At 39.9% G+C, this 19,331-nt stretch overlaps 1 protein-coding gene across 1 annotated transcript in view; it reads left to right on the forward strand.

The window, feature by feature from the left end:
* The window catches only part of Golgin97 (Golgin 97), a 201,340-nt gene that overhangs the window by 167,664 nt on the left and 14,345 nt on the right, over nucleotides 1–19,331 (forward strand). The window contains exons 8-10 of the mRNA XM_067145349.2: nucleotides 4,929–5,191; nucleotides 9,623–9,778; nucleotides 18,996–19,262. Coding sequence (XP_067001450.1) covers nucleotides 4,929–5,191; nucleotides 9,623–9,778; nucleotides 18,996–19,262 — 686 coding nt within the window. The remainder of the gene's footprint in view (nucleotides 1–4,928; nucleotides 5,192–9,622; nucleotides 9,779–18,995; nucleotides 19,263–19,331) is intronic.

Raw genomic sequence — 19,331 nt, forward strand, 5'->3', positions numbered from 1 at the left:
AAGTTCATTAAATATTTTTTATTTGCGGTTGTATTAAATATTGTCCAGGTTTTTGGCTTCTTCTCTATGAAGCGCTCACTTAGAAATATGTACAGGGAAAACTACTTTTCTGATGGTAATGAAATTTTTATGTTATAACCACATATATTTGTAGTGTAATACTCAAGTTATAATTTTTTTCAACCACCCCAAAAAAAATGTTCTTATCATTTTTCTAAAGCAACTGTTTCTCAGCCCAAGATAAACATACAGCAAGAAACTTAGGCTTGTTCTGAAGCACTCAGTCATGGTTATCAGAAACTACTACAAACCACTGTAACGAAATAGTGTGGTACTGAATTAATGAAGCGTAATATTGAAAGGAGGTTTTGTGCATGCCGGACCGTGCGATTAACAGCAGGCCGGGTGGTGGAATCGGGTGCAGTGTTGCCACGTTGAGTAGTAATCACGCATGCAATGAACACAGCTTTTCGTTTACTTTCAATCTTTTAATTTTATTTCCTCTTATGAATTCCACTTCCCATAAGGGCTTTGGACCTTCAATGGCAGGTTTAAAAATGGTTGGCCTCCTAAATTAGAAATATCACACTGTACAATTTTTACAAGGGTTATTTACATTATTATTTACATATATTTATAGTATTTAATTCTGTCAATTTTCTTCGTTTGAAGAATCACTATGTTCCAATGAATCGGTGGTGCTGTCATTCCTAATGATTATGACTGGCTCGAAATAAGAGACATTTTCAGACAGTCCATCTTTCTCCCAGTAGTGGTCTTCAGTTTTCTTAGCGTGTTTAATACATTGTTTCCAGAGTTCAGAGGTAACGGTACATAAGGCTTCTCAGCATAAAGCATTAACCGCTTCTATACCTCTACCATTTTCTAATGTGTTAGCCATATTTGTTTTTGCTATTTTCCCTTTTATGCAAGCCCAAGTGAGCTCAATTGGATTAAGCTCACAATGGGCCACTGGTAACCAAACAAGCTGTACATCTGGTCGAAGTCGTTTAGTCAGTTGTTCCAGCTTCATTACCAGTGCTTGAAAATAAGGCTTGGCAAGGAAAATCGGCTCTGATTTAGTTAATTTGTTATAATCGTCAACTCCAGGTGGTAGTAAAACATTCTTTGACGTTATCCAAGTTATAATTTCAGGTTTCACCCATGACATGTTCGAGATTTTAGATGAAGGATCGACCATCGTATGATATGGAGCTTGATCTATAATGTCAAAAAATCCTTGTTCACTTCCGATGTGTAAAATTATAATGCATTTCCCAGCTCCAGGCGGTGTTTTGAACCCTCCACGCCATCCATAAATTTGCTGAATATACCCTCTGTACAGATTATAGTTGTCAGAGTTGTTTTCTAAAGCACCAACCATGTTTTCTCACCGCCCATATTTCATAGTATGGTTCTGTCCGCACCATGTCTCGTCTGTAAAAAAGATCTTGTAGCCCTGTGCTCTTAAGTCTCTAATTCGTCTAAGGTAGGTATGTCAGCTGTTACAGATTCCATTTGAATCGGAATCCCAGGCTTTTAATTACTTTCAAGAGCCTAGAAATTGACATATCAGGAAAACACCGTATTTTCTAACAGTTTCGTGTGGAGGCTTTTAATTTGGGAAATACCTTATTCATATAAAATTCGTGTATATTTCTTCGTATTGTGCCTGAAGTAAAATTATCAAGATGGAGTTTCGGACACCCAGTCTCGCACTGCTTCTTTCTTGACCTGGATGACGTATTTCCATCATTTTCCTTTGAAGCGGCTTCACTCTCATCACAGACGACAGTGATGATCCAAGACAATTTGCTGTTTTCTGGTAAACAGGGAACCTCTTATCCCCTACTTTTCCCCCCTCACTTTGAAAGAAACAAATATCACTCAAAATCATTGCAAGTTCACCCTCTGATAACTGCAGTCTCAGAGGCATCTTGAAGTGACGTGGCCAACATGCAGAATATAGAACAACTGAAAATAGCTTGCGGACAAACCAAGGTAACGAGCATTCCGGTTCACAACTGCCCGGGGCGAGTGTACCCGGCAACACTGCGCCCGATTTCTCCACCCCATGTGTTGTTAATCGCACAGTCCGGTGTGCAAAAAACCTCCCTTCAATATTATTCTTCATAAATTCGGTACCACACTGTATGGTTACAGTGGTTGTAGTTTCTGGTAACCACGACTGAGTGCTTCAAAATAAGCCCAAGTTTCCTGCTGTACTTTTATCCTGGGCTGAGAAAAAGTTGCTTTAGAAAAATAAGAACTTTTTTGGATAGTTGAAAAAGGTTGTAACTTGAGTATTTCACTACAAATACATGTGGTTATAACATATAAAAATTTCATTAGGATCAGACAAGTGGTTTTTACTGTATATATTTCTAAGTGATCGCTTCCTAGAGAAGAAGCCAAAAACCCGGACAATATTTACTACAACCTCAAATAAAAATATTTAATGAACTTCAAAACCAATATGTCTTATATACCCTAATGCAGAATTAAACAAGAAAAATATTGGTATAACTCACAATGCAATAGACCTATTGGTTCGTTTGTAATTTAAAGCCTAAACTCGAATGTCCATAATAAAAAATCTGACAGTAAAAATTGCTTATAGACTGTAAGAGGGTGTGACATCAAAATTACACTGCAGCCCTGGCTGTCCAAGAAAGGAAAATTCCCTACATGTGATTTTCAAGTTAGTCCACTCCCAAATGTTTTTTACGTGATCATTATGAATATGACTGACGTTCTTCTCAGTTCCTTCTACCACACTGGTAAGGTTACTCTCAGTTTCAGTATGTGGTGATATGTCACTAAGTTCAGATGCACATGTGTTCTCATTTAGGATTTCTTCAATCTCATCAGCATCCATAATAAATATTTTGGCCTACCACAAATTAAAATAGGTAACAGCACCAGCAAGAAGTACATTCTATATTATAGGCCTAAGAGAATGATGTAGAGTGGAAACTAGGAATGAAAACTGTTAATCTGAGGATTTCTAGGGGCTGGTGATTAAATCTGGGAACATTCCATGGACAACATCTAGTAACCTTACATTATGGGGAAGTCTTAACCAATCTGACCTTAGTATACATAGCCACCGCTGAGCATGTGAAGAAATTCTCTATGCCTTCAAGTGCTGCCCTGCCAAGTGCTAATCTTCAGCAAATTTCTGGTGGTCTGGAGCTATTGTAACTGATGACTTCCTTATTTATCTTTGTATCAGATGATAAACCTGTTCTTAGTAGAATATGGGTTTTGCTAATATTAGGATGCAGTCCTATTCTTTCACTCTACTCTTCAACTTTCATTGTGATGTCCTCCATATCATTCCTACTTCCAGATGCATACCACTCACCGCAGCTCCTTCAGAGGTCTCATCCAGTCTGACTTCTCTTTTGATGTACTCAGCATATGAGGTGGTAGGATGAATACAATGACAGGTCAACATCAGAAGAGGGAGCAGTAGGAGGGAAGATAAGGACAAGTTTGAAAACAGAAGGGCAAGTACAATCTCTCTCCATGGCATTCAGATTCCAAGAGCGAGGTAGAATCCATTGGGCTCTCCATGTTGTATGATGTTGGCATGTCAAATGTCTGTGTTGACACATCTAGGGTTTAATTGAAACTCGGCCACAGTTGCTGTCGATACATCCTCTTGTCTGCCATCTGGTGAAGTAAAATGGAACATCCAAATTGACACACAGGCAGCCTAGAAGGTATCATATGAAATGCCTACACATAGTAGCTGAGACCTGGCAATCATCATCATCATCATCATCATCATCATCATCATCATCATCCTCCTTTCCCCTTATCCAGCTCTTGCCAGGGCCGGGCATGTATGGCAGTTCTCCATCTTCCTCTCTCCTTCACCGAGCGAGTTGGCCGCGCGCGTAGAGGCGCGCAGCTGTGAGCTTGTATCCGGGAGATAGTAGTTTCGAATCCCACTATCGGCAGCCCTGAAGATGGTTTTCCGTGGTTTTCCATTTTCACACCAGGCAAATGCTGGGGCTGTACCTTAATTAAGGCCACGGCCGCTTCCTTCCAACTCCTAGGCCTTTCCTATCCCATCGTCGCCATAAGACCTATCTGTGTCGGTGCGACGTAAAGCCCCTAGCAAAAAAAAAAATCCTCTCTCCTTCCACCATTCCTCTTCCATCATTTTGTCCTAGTCCATGTTTCGTCTTCTTGCATTCCTCTTTATCGAATTGTCTGCCTTGTTCTCGGTCCCTCTCTCTCTCTGTTTTGGTATTCTTTTCTCCTCCATCCTGTTTACACGTAAAAACCATCTTAGTTTACTCCTATCAGTTCTCCCACTTAGGTTTCCCATTCCAACCTCCTTTCTCACATCTTAGTTTCTCAATCTGTTGAAAACTGTCAACAATTTCTAGGCTTTGACCATCACTTTTTACAGTGCCTTTCCCTTGTCTTTCTCCTCTTGATATCACCATGATCTTGCTTTCTTCTGCTCTTATTTTCATACCATACATTTCAATTTTCTTCTGGAACATTGCTATTATTGCTTCAAAGTTTAGCAGCAGGGAATCTTATCCCTGTTCCATCTCATATTGTGACATTATGATTAACTTCTTTGAAAATACTCCAAAAGTCTTCTTGCACCATATGTACTGAATAACCTCTATAAGTATGTACTGCCAGTAGATGAGCCTATTCACTTCTCAGCTTGAATGCAAGTCTTGCATCTTGCCTGATCAAGGAGAAGCACTTGCTTTCCTGTGATTTAACTTGAGACCAGCGGACATCTTGTAACATCTTGTGAACTGCTCCTCGGCGATAATGGAGCACCACCATAGAAACACCGCCTATGTTTTCTCTTCTTAATTTTTAGAACTGTTAATCGTCACTTTTGTATGGTTGAGAATGTTGTCTTGAGCTGTCTTACTTGTGTTATATAGGTGAGAAGAGTGAACGCAGTGCCTTGCAAGTGGAAATGACTCGCCTGCGGGAGGAGTTGGAGAAGGCGCACGGTCAGTGTGCTGAGCTTAGTCTGGCCCTGGACAAAGAACGTCAAGAGAAGGACTCCATCCTGATGAGGAATGCTCAAGTGAGCCAGCAGATGGAGTTGGCACGACAGGAACTGCGGGTTCAGGAACAAGAAGCCACGGAACTCCATAGTAAAGTCACGAGTCTTCAGGAGGCTCAAACAGACAGAGTAAAGGTGTGTAGTATCTCTTATATTACTTACTGTATGCAGGATGTCTCAAACAAATATTTACACTCTGTGAATTTTAATAACTACAACACAAATAACCAAAAGCTTGAACGCTTTATATGTCACAAACCTTACAACTACAAATGTTCAAAGTGACTGGCATTAGCAGAAATACATCATCTGCAACACTATAGAACAGTGATCACAAGTATAAAGATTGGACTTTATACTATTATTTATTATAAGGTACTTAAAACATTTTACATTGCAGTACTGGTATCGGCTCTATGTGTGGATCATCTTCAGCTGCTGAAGAACCTTGATCTTTCTAAAATAACATAATAATATTAAAGCACTACTTATTCTAATTTTAAATGACTAATTCTAAGTTACATTGATACATTGTGGTGTTAAAATGTGCTTGGATGAGAAATTGTTCAACGGTTCATTATGATAACACTGATCTTGATGTTCAATCACACACACATTCTTTGATTTCTGTATTACAATGTTAAGTACTCTTATTTTAAGTTTTAAAAACATCTTATTTCTAATTTAAATGGTAATATGTTTTATAAAACTTGCATCAGTAGGAAGTCTATGTTTTCTAATAAAGTATCGCATGTCTTGATGTTTCTGGCATAGTTTGACTTCTACAATAAAACAGGTGCGAGTTGTGTGTTTTGAAGGGGTGAATAAATTTAAAATCTTCATGTAGTTTGCTCAAGGTCAAGTTCTCTAAGTTTAATGCCTCATTATCTGAAGTGGGATAGTGAAAACGTTCCCTTCTTCATAATTGCGATCTGTTGGAGAACTGTGTTGGATTAATTTCTTGCTGTCTCTAGCCTGTGTACTTGCCAGGAGCACACCGTGCACAGTATCTGTAATTGTGGTGTACCCATTGATCTTCAAGACTTCCCTCAGATAAAAATCTAATCGTGTTACTTAATACTTCCTTGTCGACCTATCTACTTCCCAACTAACATTTCATCCAGGAGCACCCGTATTGTGGTACACGGTCTTTCTGGAAAAAGGTATTTTCACCTGTCACTGTCCCTTAAGAAAGGAATAGCACTGCAAATTCTCTGCCGGGTACACTGCATCACACTGTTAACTCAGGAAGATTAACTGCTTGTTCTTTCGTCTCTTTTCATTCTGTTCTTCAGACCGATGCATACAGTTTAAATGTTGCCTCATCAGATCAAACAGTTAAATCAGTAAAACGTTTGTTGCTATTGTACATGTTCACTAGCCACTCAAAAGATTTGATACGCCTGTTACGAAGGACACTTGATTTACTGACACCTGACTCACGCAAAGCGTACCACACAAACTTCGACATCTTTGGGGAACATGGTGCAAGTTTGCAACATTGCCTCCACCAGGCAAGTTGGCCGCGTGGTTAGAGTCGCGCAGCTGTGAGCTTGCATCCAGGAGATAGTGGGTTTGAATCCCACTGTCGACAGCCTTGAAGATTGTTTTCCATGGTTCCCACTTTTAACAGGCAAATGCTGGGGCTGTACTTTAATTAAGGCCACAGCCGCTTCCTTCCCATTCCTAGGCCTTCCCTATCCATCGTTGCCATAAGACCTATCTGTGTTGACGCGACGTAAAGCAAGTAGCAACATTGCCTCCATGCTTTCATCCTATTCCTGCATCACCGTTCATTTTTCACATCACTCACATTTCATTCCCTCACAAATTTATCGTAATCATCATCATCATCATCATCATCATCATTCCCCTTGTTCAGTTTGATCTTGGATTGGTTTGTGGATCGTTCATTTCCATTTCTGCCTGTTTTTCCACCAGTCTTCATTAAAGACATCTTGAAAGTTTGCCACTCTCTTAAAATTTGTCATGTAACCTGTACACGGTGGTGACACAGTATTGAATTCTGCACGCAATTGTCTCTTCACCTCAATCATGTTCTCACTGCACGCAATTGTCTCTTCACCTCAATCATGTTCTCACTGCACGAAATTGTCTCTTCACCTCAATCATGTTCTCACATTTCAAAAGAAGAGGGAAAAAAAACAACTTTAAAATCCATTTAACGTTGCTTGAAAGGAAACTTACCACCTCAGCTATTTTGTCTACAGTTGCAATGCCTGTTGTTAGGCTTCGAACACAAATAGGCCCATCAGGCTGTCTTCAATATTTTCTCTCTTATTTTTATTTAAAGAGTGTAAACATTAGTTTAGGACATTCTGTATACAGAGATCTCTTTTTTTTATAGTGTCCATTAGTTGAAGAACAGAGCAGTCCCTTTGATCTTGTCTTGCTGCTTGGAAATGATGAATAAAGGGCAGTCGATATCCTTCATATATTGTGGAGCTGAGCGAAGGACTTCATACTACTGATGTCTGTATTTCACGATCAAGAACAATATTATGGCATTCATCATAACATGGATAAAAGCATATGAAAATTTTTAATGAGTGTAAAATATTACCAGCATTGTTTCTGTTTAGTGGTAATGTCGTTATGTTATGTACTGAACATAATCATTTATCAACAGAAGGAAAACGATTCATAGTAAGTTCCTATTCCAGGTTGAATTATGTTGTCACTTTCTGTACCTTACGTACATTTTGCAGAAGTCTAAAATACACACTGAGGTAACCAGTCTCCCCAGGTCACTGTTCCGTGCCTTGAATGTTTGTCCTCCTGCGAGTTCCAGAGGTGTACTTGGAACGTTTGGTATTCAACGGTCAGCTGCGAATTTCTGGTGCCGTGACGTGGGGGCTCCTATATTCTCATGGTCTGACCTACATACTGGTTATTTGTGTGTAATAGGCATTGAAGAATTGCCGATTTGACAACCTTCCTCTAAATACATGTTCAGGTGTTCCTCTATATCTGTAGCCTCTGGGAGTTTGCTATTGATATACGGGGGCACAGCCGCTAAAATCTTCACTCTTTCAAATTAAATTTTGTGGTTTGTCTTGGTTCTTCATGTGATGGATTTGTTCTCCAGGTCTGGTAGAAATTAGTTGCTTGATTTCACCTACATAGCAGTTACTCAGCTACATTGTCTGATAGACTCCAATAGTCCGTCTTTGACTGGTTTCTGCCAACCGAGAAATAGAACTTAATAGTTCACAAAGCTTTGCAAAGAAAACAATACTTAACTCATATTCTACTTCAAAATTAAATGCACAGCTAATTTTACATACGTTTCCAACCTTGTTTCAAATTAATTGTACATGGTGAAAGCTTTGTTCCGTGAAGATACATCTGTGTATTGAAGTTGGCCTTTCTACCTTGCCACGTATTGCTGTATATTGTAATGGTGTCTACTGGTAAGCAAATCGTGAATCCTTCGCCTGTGATTCTTGAATCACCTGTGTGATAACTCTAAGTGAATAAAAGCAGTGAGAAGTGCAACTGAAAGGTTAAACAATTTTTTTAAGATGTTTATAGTAGGTTATGTGATGATAACAAGCCATGAGGCATGGAGCAAGTTATTGACAGAACAGTATATTTGACGGTCTATTTGCTTGAACTTTGTTGCAGACTCAGTAATGAAATAGTGGACCCACATCTCATCATTGCTTGCTAAGAACTTCTCATTTGCAAAACAGATGATGTTATTCACTTCCTGTTGGTATTTATTCTTTTTTAAACTTGATCAAGTGTAATTTGAAAATGGCTTCATAGTATGGGTCAAGAAGGTTTGTAGATAGGATAGAATCTTGTCTCATATCATTTTGTATCGTGATCTCCTCAGTAATGTAGTCTCCAATTTTGACATGAGCTGTCTTATTCCAGAACAGCTTCTTGATGATGTTCACGTTTTGATCATCAAGCCCAATAAGCTGATGTGTAAGGATATCATGTTTAACATTGTCAAAATCTGTTTCATAACCAGTGAAGCAAGCATTGTTGTTGGTCAAGACATTAACTCAAACTTGGAGAGTACCAAGACTGTTTCTGTGTTTTATTGATGTTTTCCTCTATTTTTCTTCATAATCAGAAGTGTAGAATTCCTAACAACATTTTCAGGGTGTGACTCATTAGAATTATCAGCCTGTAATTGTTTGGAATTTGATTTCTTTGGCAGGTGGATAAAATTGGATGTCAGCCTGTATTGTAGATGTGGTTGAACTGCTTCAAAAGGAAATTGCTATTATTGTGAGTCAGTTTAAGCCATTCTGCATTAATTGAATCTGACCCAATGACTTTGTCAGATATTGCTTGGCCTAAGCCAGCTTTGGGAGTCTCAGGGCCACCCCGTTCCTCTTTGGCATCAAATTCTGAATGATCCTCCATAGAAAAACAAACATGACGCCACTGCAGTGCTCCTGCCATACATCAGTTACTGGCCTTTGTATGACATTAAACTGTTAGCAAAAATATTTATGTCTCTGTTCCTTGTAATGTTATTGGAAATGAGCTTCTATGCTGGAAGAGAACAATTGTTGTTTGTTGTAGGAATTAGATCGGCGGAGAATGGAGGTAGAGAATCTATCGAAACGAATTGAGGAGTTGGAAATGGTGGAGCACGACAAGCAGGCTGGTAAGGATCTGGAGCAGGAGCTGAGGAACAGCATAGCCGAGCTGGAGGATCAGCTGGGAGAGAAGAACAAGGTAAGTACTCGTGTACTCTTGCTGTGACAGTGTGACTAGTGCTGCTGTAGCACTCTGGACCTGTGAGGAAAGCAAAGGCAAACTACCTCGCCCTTCATCATGCCCTGTTTGCCTCATTATATATTATTGTGGTTTCCTAGTAATTGATAATCTCTACACGGAAGACTTTAAAAAAAACACCTGCTTCTGGATATGGTTATATTGATGTTAATATTGACCTTCATTGTACTTAATTACATGTACTAATACAGTCCACTAATGGTCAGAGTATCAGCTTGCCCTCATCCGGACTGAATTTCTATTCCTAGTGACATTATGATCTGCACCGTTTTACTAAAATTTCTCTAGAAATTAGAGATTTTGAATGAACGACCTCTAATAAAGAATGGGTTTTTCCGTATGAAGTTGGGAATCCGATTTACATAACAATGGTTAGAAGAGGTTATAAATACGATGACAATTTATATATATTTGAATTTTTTAGTTCTGCACAGTATCTGTACAAGAAAGCAGTAGAAATGATGTGAGTTGCCCAGTAGGTATGGAGTGAGTGTAGTACATAATATGGCAATATATGTTCCAAGGTCAGTCCTGGTCAGTGACAGGAAAAAAATCCTTTGTCACAATGACACCTATCCAGATCATGATATGTCACTTTCATTTGCAGAGGCAAAAGCAGTACACGGAAATATCGAGTTATTTTGTTGTTAGGAGGTAAGAATTGTTCTTTCTATGTCATATGTTTCAGTAACTTCATTAATCTAACACATTTCTTCATCTAGTTAAGTACTCTTATTTTAAGTTTTAAAAACTTATTTCTAATTTAAATGGTAATATGTTTTATAAAACTTGTTGGTTTTCCGTGGTTTCCCATTTTCACATCAGGCAAATGCTGGGGCTGTAACTTAATTGAGGCCACGGCCGATTCCTTCCCATTCCTAGGCCTTTCCTATCCCATTTTCACATCAGGCAAATGCTGGGGCTGTAACTTAATTAAGGCCACGGCCGATTCCTTCCCATTCCTAGGCCTTTCCTATCCCATCGTCGCCATAAGACATATCTGTGTCGGTGCGGCGTAAAGCAAATAGCAAAAAAAAAAAAATATATATATATATATACAAAACTTGCATCAGTAGGAAGTCTATGTTTTCTAATAAAGTATCGCATGTCTTGATGTTTCTGGCATAGTTTGACTTCTACAGTAAATCGGATGCGAGTTGTGTGTTTTGCAGCATGTACTTAGAATACTACCAAGGTAGATGAATTGGTCTAATTGGTCTACCTGTTCAAGAGGTGTTCTTGCTATGGTGACATTCAGTTCAGAGACTTGGTGCCGGCTATGCAAGTACTTTGGTCTTATGGGTGTTGATGGTTAGACCAAATCATTCATAAGCTTCCTTGAAACAGTTGATGGATGTTTGAAGCTCCTCAGATGTATGGGCAGGTGTTGCATTGTCATCAGCACATTGAAGCTCCATTATGCGAGTATTATGAGTCAATCTCTGAGAACGGACCCTGGTTTTGTTGAAAAATCCGCCATCATACCGAAACAATTTCTACACTTGCATGGTCAATAATAGAAATCTTGTGAAGCATAGCTGCCAAGTACAAGGCGAAAAGAGTGGGGCTGGCACACAGCCTTGCTTAAGCCCATTCGTAATAGGGAATTCTTCTGATAGCTCATTCAGGTGAAGAACTCGTCCAACCATTCCATCATGAGGAGCCTAGATTAAGCCTACAAAACAGTCAGGACAGCCAAAGTGCCGTAATACACCCAAAGCGCTGTAATACCATCCACATAGCTTCTCTAGGAACAGAATCAAAGGCCTTTTCCAGATCGTAAAATACTAAAAGAAGCGGAATTTGTTGTTCTCCGCGTTTCTTTGGGATTTGTCTAGCACAGAATATCATGTTAATGGTACCTCTTGAGGTACGAAACCCACATTGAGACTCAGGCAGTACCATTTCAGAGACAATCTGAAGACAATTCAACAAAATCCTTGCCAGAACTTTTCCTGCTGTGGATAGTAGTGAAATGCCACAATAGTTGCCACAGATACCTCGATCACCTTTCTTGAAAATGGTTACTATGGTGGCATTTTTCATGTTGGCAGGCACCTTCTGTGTTTTCCAAATTACAAGAATTAGGGAGAAACTCCTGGTCTTCAGAGATAGTCCTCCACTTTGAATAAGTTCCAGAAAGATGTTACCTGGTACGAGAGTTTTTCTTGGTTTCATAGTTTTGAGGGCTTTGGTGAATTCATGGAAGGTTGGTTGGACTGCCATCCACAGTTGCAGAGGATTTTGTGGCACATGTTGGAGGAAGTCTTCAGGCAGCAGTTGAGATTTTATTTAAAACTAGGCTGAAGTGTTCTTTCCAGCGTCTTAATACGTCTTGACTGTCTGTAAGGATGGTGTTATTGTCAAGGCTTTCAGCATACCTGATGAAGAGCGAGAGGGCCCAAAATGTTCCGTTAGTTTGACGTAGAAATTCCGAAGGTCTCTGGTATTAGACAAATTCTTGAGTTCCTTGGCTTTCTGCTGCCACCATTCCTTTTTCATCTGTCTTTAATCAGCCTGACTTTTCATCCTAAGCTCTTGGAAACATGCTTTCTTCACTACAGAGGAAGAGTCTTGTATAAGGGATAAGTATACTTCCCTTTTTTTTTACTAATTAATTTCAGAATGGTTTCATTATTAACATCAAACCAGGCATTTCCTTTTCTCATATCCAATTGTTTTTTCTACCAAATCTTTGATGATAGTTTGAAGAGTGGCCCATTCCAGCTCTACATCCTTGGTATTGATTGGATTGGAAGTCAGTTGCTCTGTTATGGCATTTTGGAATTCTTTAGCAACAGTTTCATTTTGAAGTTTGAAGGTATTAAATTTCTTCCTTGAAGGGTTTGTGAAACAAGTATGTGGTTTCTGGCTCACCAAAATTCTGAGTTGGCTGATAAGAAGTCTATGATCCATCCATCTGTGTCATCGATGTTTCTAGCTGTCTTTGTGATGAAGACTTTTTCCTTGTCTCGTTGTCAACTTGACATAATGAGGTGTCAGTGTTTTGAACGTGGGTACATCCATGTAGTCTTGTATCTGGTTTGTAAATGGAATTGTGTGTTGGTGATGAAGAGTTAATGCTCAGCACAGATGCCAAGAAGAAGTAATCCATTTGCATTACAGTTTCCTATGCCTTGATTGCCCATGACATTACCCCATAGATAATTATCTGTACCCACTCTAGCATTAAAGTCACCAACTAGTAATAATTTGTCCATGGTGGGCACTTTGGAAAGCATTGTATTCATTTGATAGTAGAATTGATTCTTAGAATTTTTAGAGCTGTCCGAAGTAGGGGCAGAGACAAGAGTGATGAATTTGTCTCCAGAGAGTGCTATGCGCAGGGTCATGAGTCTATCATTAACTGCAGTAGGACTTAACCTAATCATGTTTACCAGTTTAGTTTTCACTGCAAATCCAACACCATGAATTGATGTTCACCTTCATTTTTCCCTTTCTAGAAGATTGTATAGCCTGAAATAGATTCAGTAAGTTTTCCCTCATTCAGCAATCTAGTTTCACTTAATGCGGCAACATCGATGTTTAACCTTGCTAGCTCATGTGTGACGAGCCGTTTGTCTTTCAGGTCTGGTATTACTGTCTAGTAAAGTTCTGATATTCCACGATCCTATAAGCAAAGTTCTTTCATGTTTACGACCACAAAATTGGGGTGTCCCTCTGAGTGCAGTTTCCTAGCCGGGATCTGAGTGTGGCTACCAATGTTTAGCCCACATTTTCTAGGGCCTTTCCTATTTGGGGTGGGCAGCGGTGATCCTAAATAGGCCCGCCCAGACACAGATGCAGGACCGAATCCCTGAGTAGCCACTAAGTCTCAGGAAGGCGACCATCACACATCTTCCGCCAGCGTGCAGATCCAAACCAGAAACTCATGATTTCACCCTAAATCTGCTTCCACCATCCTTATCTCATTGCCGTTGGACTTTGTAGGAGTAGCAGGAGAAAATGCCACAAGCATGACTTTAAGGTGGACATCAACTTGCAGGGAGGAGGCCCACATACTGATTTCAGAGCCTTTCACCACGCCACATGTATAATGAGACAGGCAGTAGCAAGCTCCAAAACTGTAACAGACTGCTGCAGACTCCAGATTAGTTGAGTAGCGCCTTTATAGCCAGTCCTTCTGGTTTTATCCTCTTCTGCCTCCACAGCCCTTGGAAGAAACCATAACATTGGAAATGGATCCCCTTCCGCCTGTTTTGCCGTTGGGCACATTACCCTGTGTTAGGGCCCTCCATATTTATGTCCCTTGGAGATAGGGTGTCCCAATATTTTAAAGCCCCCAGGAATGGTCCACAGATCCGAAGATCATCCCTGTAGGGAACCCCCTATCCACCACCCGAAGACACGCTCTGAAGGGGACAGGTTCCCCTGATTACTCATTGGCAGTTAACAGCCTAAACCACTCAGGATTTTTTGTGGTCACTGCTTTTCCAATCCTCAGACAGACTGAATGGCTGTTCTCATTGGTGGGTGGCAGGATTTTAGTCTATTGATAAGATCCTCAATATTCCTGTGGAGTGGTAGATTTTATTTTACTCTCAAAGTTTTGAACGGCGCAACATGAGAAAGAATACTGCCAGAGATTTAAGAATGGCAGGAAGGTTGATATGCAGTAAAAAAGGCACCTGCAGCTCCCCTCCATTGGGGGTGTGCCTAAAAAGGAGCTGCACCACCTTGGGATGAGGAAACAAGTTTATTTTAGTTAAGAAATATTCACAGTTGTTGCTATTAATATAACAGGCAAGATCATTAACAAAGTGATCGTTTAATATCTTGTAACTTGGGCCAATATAGGTAATTTTTGGAGAGAAGTAGGTTTAAAATGTGATAAAAACAATCCAATCATAATTATTGTTTTACTCGCCAATGTACCTAACAAATAATAATAATAATAATAATAATAATAATAATAATAATATTGATTAACGATTTTCGGAGACTCCAAACATAACATACTAGGTTATGCGTTAATAAAAAAAAAAGACAAAGAACGTGCGAAGTTAAACATTATGATAATAAAACGCATTACCGCCACATCTGTAGATATCCATAAACGCGTCAAACTTTCCTGTTATTTATTTTTATTTTTTCCGTCGTGGAACTGGCACTATCTGGGCGCTTGATAGCATACATAACCTAAACAATGCTGTCTCTCTTATAAGATAAGCTGTTTAGCTAAATCCTGATGTGATAAATGTAGAGAACGAGCATGAAATATACTTAAAAATAAGGGTCTGGCTTTCAACAGCCACAGGGAAGAATGCTTCCAGTCACTATGTATTACATTTGGAAGTACAACTCGTAACATACATTAGTTATCAACTGGTGGTTTGGTATGCTTCCTACAGCAAGGCTTTATTCTGAAGGAGTGGCTTCTGATACACATATGCCAACTGGGAATATTAGAGACCATCTCCAGAAACCATTTGGGAATATATTCACACTGTTTGGACTCTATAGTTGGAAAAGAAACTATTTTTAAAGGTTCAAAAAGATGGGACCTTGAATGCTCTGAATCATGCAGTGCATGGCTGACGAGATGGCAGTGAAGATGACATCACGTGGAATGACAACACACCGGTAGCAGGGAAGTTTGGCAGCGCAAGACGATAATTCAAATGAAAGCAGTGATCAGGTTTACTCAGGTTTACTGTGTGGTAGGCCTACTGCTCAACTGATAGACAAATGACTGGCTATTAAGTTATTTTGTATCAATATTACATAATATTATAATACAATACCGTTATCCCTTTTCTCTACAGGTCGAGTATGAAGTGAGACGAATCTTCGTAGCGAGTTTTTACGACCATATGCCCTTCCTGATGTCAGCCTCGTCAGCGGAATTAATGGGATGAAATGAATGATGTAATATGAGTAACTAAAACGGACTATATTTGCTTTCCGGTAGGCGTAAAAGTCGTGTTCATAATTTGTCTTTTTACGTTTAGAAATACTCCCTTTCAACGAAAATAGCCAGTATAACTCAAATACATTCATAAGTTTGTTAAAGAATAGGGTGGAATGTTGACATGTACAATTTATAGCTCTTTATAGCCTGGAAGTCTTGTTCAGTGCACAAAATTTGAGGTTATTGCACATTGGACCCTCCTTTACTTTTTTTGGCTGTAAAATTGGGGGGAAAAGGAGTCTAAAACGTGAGTAAATATGGTAATTTGTTGTAAAACAGCTACGGGAGACAAGTTTTGAACAATACTGTGTCCTCTACGTGTGCTTTGTTGATTTGGAGAAGGCCATGGACTGCGCTATGGTTGATTCTTGAGAAAGCCAGATGTGCGGGAAAGTTTGTTAACTTCTTTCACCAGTTTCATGATAGCATTAAGGCCCGAGTTCAACATGATAGCAGTTCCAAGTTACTAGTGGTGTCAAGCAGGGATGTGTTATGGCCGCCCCTACACTCTTTATATTATACTTTGCAACTGTGATGTTTGATACGCTTCAAAACTGGGATGATAAGATTGTTTTAAATGGCAGGTCTGACAAAAACATCTTTGATATCTCCCACCTTAGAACAAAGCATAAACTTTGCCGAGTACATGTATTCAAGATTCTCTGCCAACAACGTATGCCTCATGGCTAACACAATGGAAAACTTCCAGCAATATCTTGATGAACTAGACATTTTGTGTCATAAATTAGGTTTGGTGGTGAGTGTCTCTCAAGACCCAGGTACTGAAACAACCTACTAGAGGTGCTTCTATAAACGACACTCCTCTACAACTAGCTGGAAAGCAACTTGAAGAGGTGACATCTTTTCACTACCTGGGAAGTATGATTCGCAGTGAAAACCGGCTGGAAACTGTGAAGTCTGTACATTTCACCAAAGCTGCTGCTGCTGCTTTTGGTAAGCTCAACCAATGATTAGACAGTTTCCGCATGAAATATACCCAACTCAGAAGGTCTGCAAAGATTCAGCATGTACAGCATGAAGTCCCAGTTGAGGAAAGGCCAACTGAGGTTGTGCAGACATTTGGTGCACATGAATGATACTAGACCACCAAAATCTATCTTCTACTCAGAACTTCAGAGTGGTAAACGTAAGGTTGATTGTCAGTACCTGCGTTACAAAGATCCTGAACGCCACCTGACATCATGCAGCATATCAGTTGGCAATTAGGAGGGACATGCCTGAGGAAATCAAACCTTATGAACAGATGCATCTTCAAAATCTTGATGCAAAGCGCCATCTCAAAAAGACTACGCCAGAGTCGTCATACATGTACTCCTATAATGACAGTGGACAATTGTACGAGGGCTATGCTGAAAGTTTTTAGCAGTGTGTGAGAAAAAAAATGTATTTGCAAAACAATTACAACTTTTCAAAATACTCTCTATTAGTACGTATGCATTTTTCCATTCTCTGAAACCACTTAGAAAACGTCTCAGTCCAAGCTTTTTTTGGGATGTCACTTAGTGCACTCTCGTATGCTGCAATGGCCTCTTCATCTGACAAAAACCGCTGCCCAAGAATTTTTTTCCTTGGTCTTAGGGAACAGAAAGAAGTCGCTTGGGGCCAGGTTAGATGAATAGGGGATGAGGTAACACTTGCATTTTTTCCTTTTCCAAAAAGTCCCTTGTTCTGGCAGTCCTGTGTGCAGATACATTGCCATGATGCAGCAGAAGGCACCCACTCTTGGACTTTGGGTGCTGTGACTTCCATGTGGCGAGGACTTGGGAAGACAATCATTCACGTACCATTCAGCATTGACTGTATGATGTGTGTCCAAGATCACAGAGGTGAGGTGCCCCATTTTCATTAAAAAAAAGTTGCCACTATCTTCATTCCAGAGCTCCAACTTCGTCGAACTTTTGTGGGTGGTTCCTCCCCTGGAAAACACCACACAGAAGACTGTCTCTTCGTTTCAGGGTCGTAATGGTAGACCCATGTTTCATCACCTGTGACGATATTGTAGGTGTCTTGGGACTGCCCTCCATTGAATTTTTCTAGCATGAAAAATGACACCAGTCCACTCTTGCCTCCTTTTGGCTTTCTGGCAGGGAATGTGGCACCTAACTTGCACATCTCTTGGTAAGGCTTAAATAATTGTGAACGATGGTCTACGCTGCTGTTGACCCAATATTTAGGGTCCCTTCATTGTCACAAAATGTAAGATGTGGATCTTCTTTGATCATTTTCCTCACAGCATCAATGTTTTCCTGAGTCACAGCTGTTGCTGGGCGACTGGGACGAGGTTATCTTCAATTGACTGCTGACCCTCTGAAAACTCGCAAAACCAATTTCCAGCTGTGGCCTTAGAAGGGGAAGCCTCTCAAAAACACACAGCAAAGAAGAATGGCAGTCTTCAGCACTTAAATCCTTTTTATAATCATAAAAATTCATTGTGCAAAAATTGCAGCGCGACAGATCCATGCTATCTTTCGAGCTGTGGAAGAACCACCACTGGGAGGGGTTGCGCATGCACGTTCCAATGTTGAAAAACATCACTCTTTCAAATTAAAAGAATCCCATTGTCCTTAGAATTACGGTTTGTGGGCTGCTAAAATCTTTCGGCATAGCCTTCATATTGTGCATAGTACAGAGTGGATTAGCTAGTCACATCCGTGCACACTCAAGAAAATAATAATAAAAATAATGCCAGGATGTTGTTGTCAATGGATATGTTGAAGAGGACATTGTGATCATAATCATCAATGGAAAAGTAACCGTTGTTAGCGTTATGTATATCTGTCTACATTTATGACATGTTGGCACTTATTATTCTAATGATTTCTTCTTCCTTTTAATTACAAGGTATTTGAAAAATCCTGAACTTTCTCACATGACAGATCTTGGACGCTGAGATCTCTGGTTCTGTTCTACCTGTTTTGGTGATGTGCATAAATTTTGTTTTTGCCTCATTAACTATAGGACCTAAACAGCTGTTTTCATTAATCAGTTTATCTGCCAGACATGCAGGATCTTTTTTACTGTCAGCTAGTAATGCAATGTCATCAGCACATGTGATGATATTGAATTTTGCATGTGACGTAAGTAATTTTTATGGCCACCGCTGTAACGTACAAGGGATTTGTTTTCCTGTTAAACATTCTTTGTTCTTAAACACTTCAGGACTTTGGCAGGTTATGAAACTGGTTTTATTTGTTTCACCAACAGACAATTCGAATACTTCAGCAGCGTTTGGGAGATATGAAGAAGACTTTGCAGCGGGAGCTGAGACTCCCTCCACAGAGCGTGGACGGCTCGGCCGGTGTAGATGTGGATGGAAGTGTTGCCATCACTGCCATTCTGACGCCCAGCTCGAGCAAGCAGGTCCAGCCCAAGCACAGCTCAAATCATCGCACAAAAGAAGAGGAGGAGGATGTCAATTTTAAATATCTGAAACATGTTCTCATCAAGTTCCTCACCAGCAGGGAGTACGAGGTAAGTTCCTTCTTGGTTTGGTTGCCAATAACTAGACCTCTAGTTCCTGTTGTTGTTGTTGTTGTTGTT

This window comes from Anabrus simplex, chromosome 4 (genome assembly GCF_040414725.1).
Source record: "Anabrus simplex isolate iqAnaSimp1 chromosome 4, ASM4041472v1, whole genome shotgun sequence".
Classification (NCBI taxonomy): Eukaryota; Metazoa; Arthropoda; class Insecta; order Orthoptera; family Tettigoniidae; genus Anabrus; species Anabrus simplex.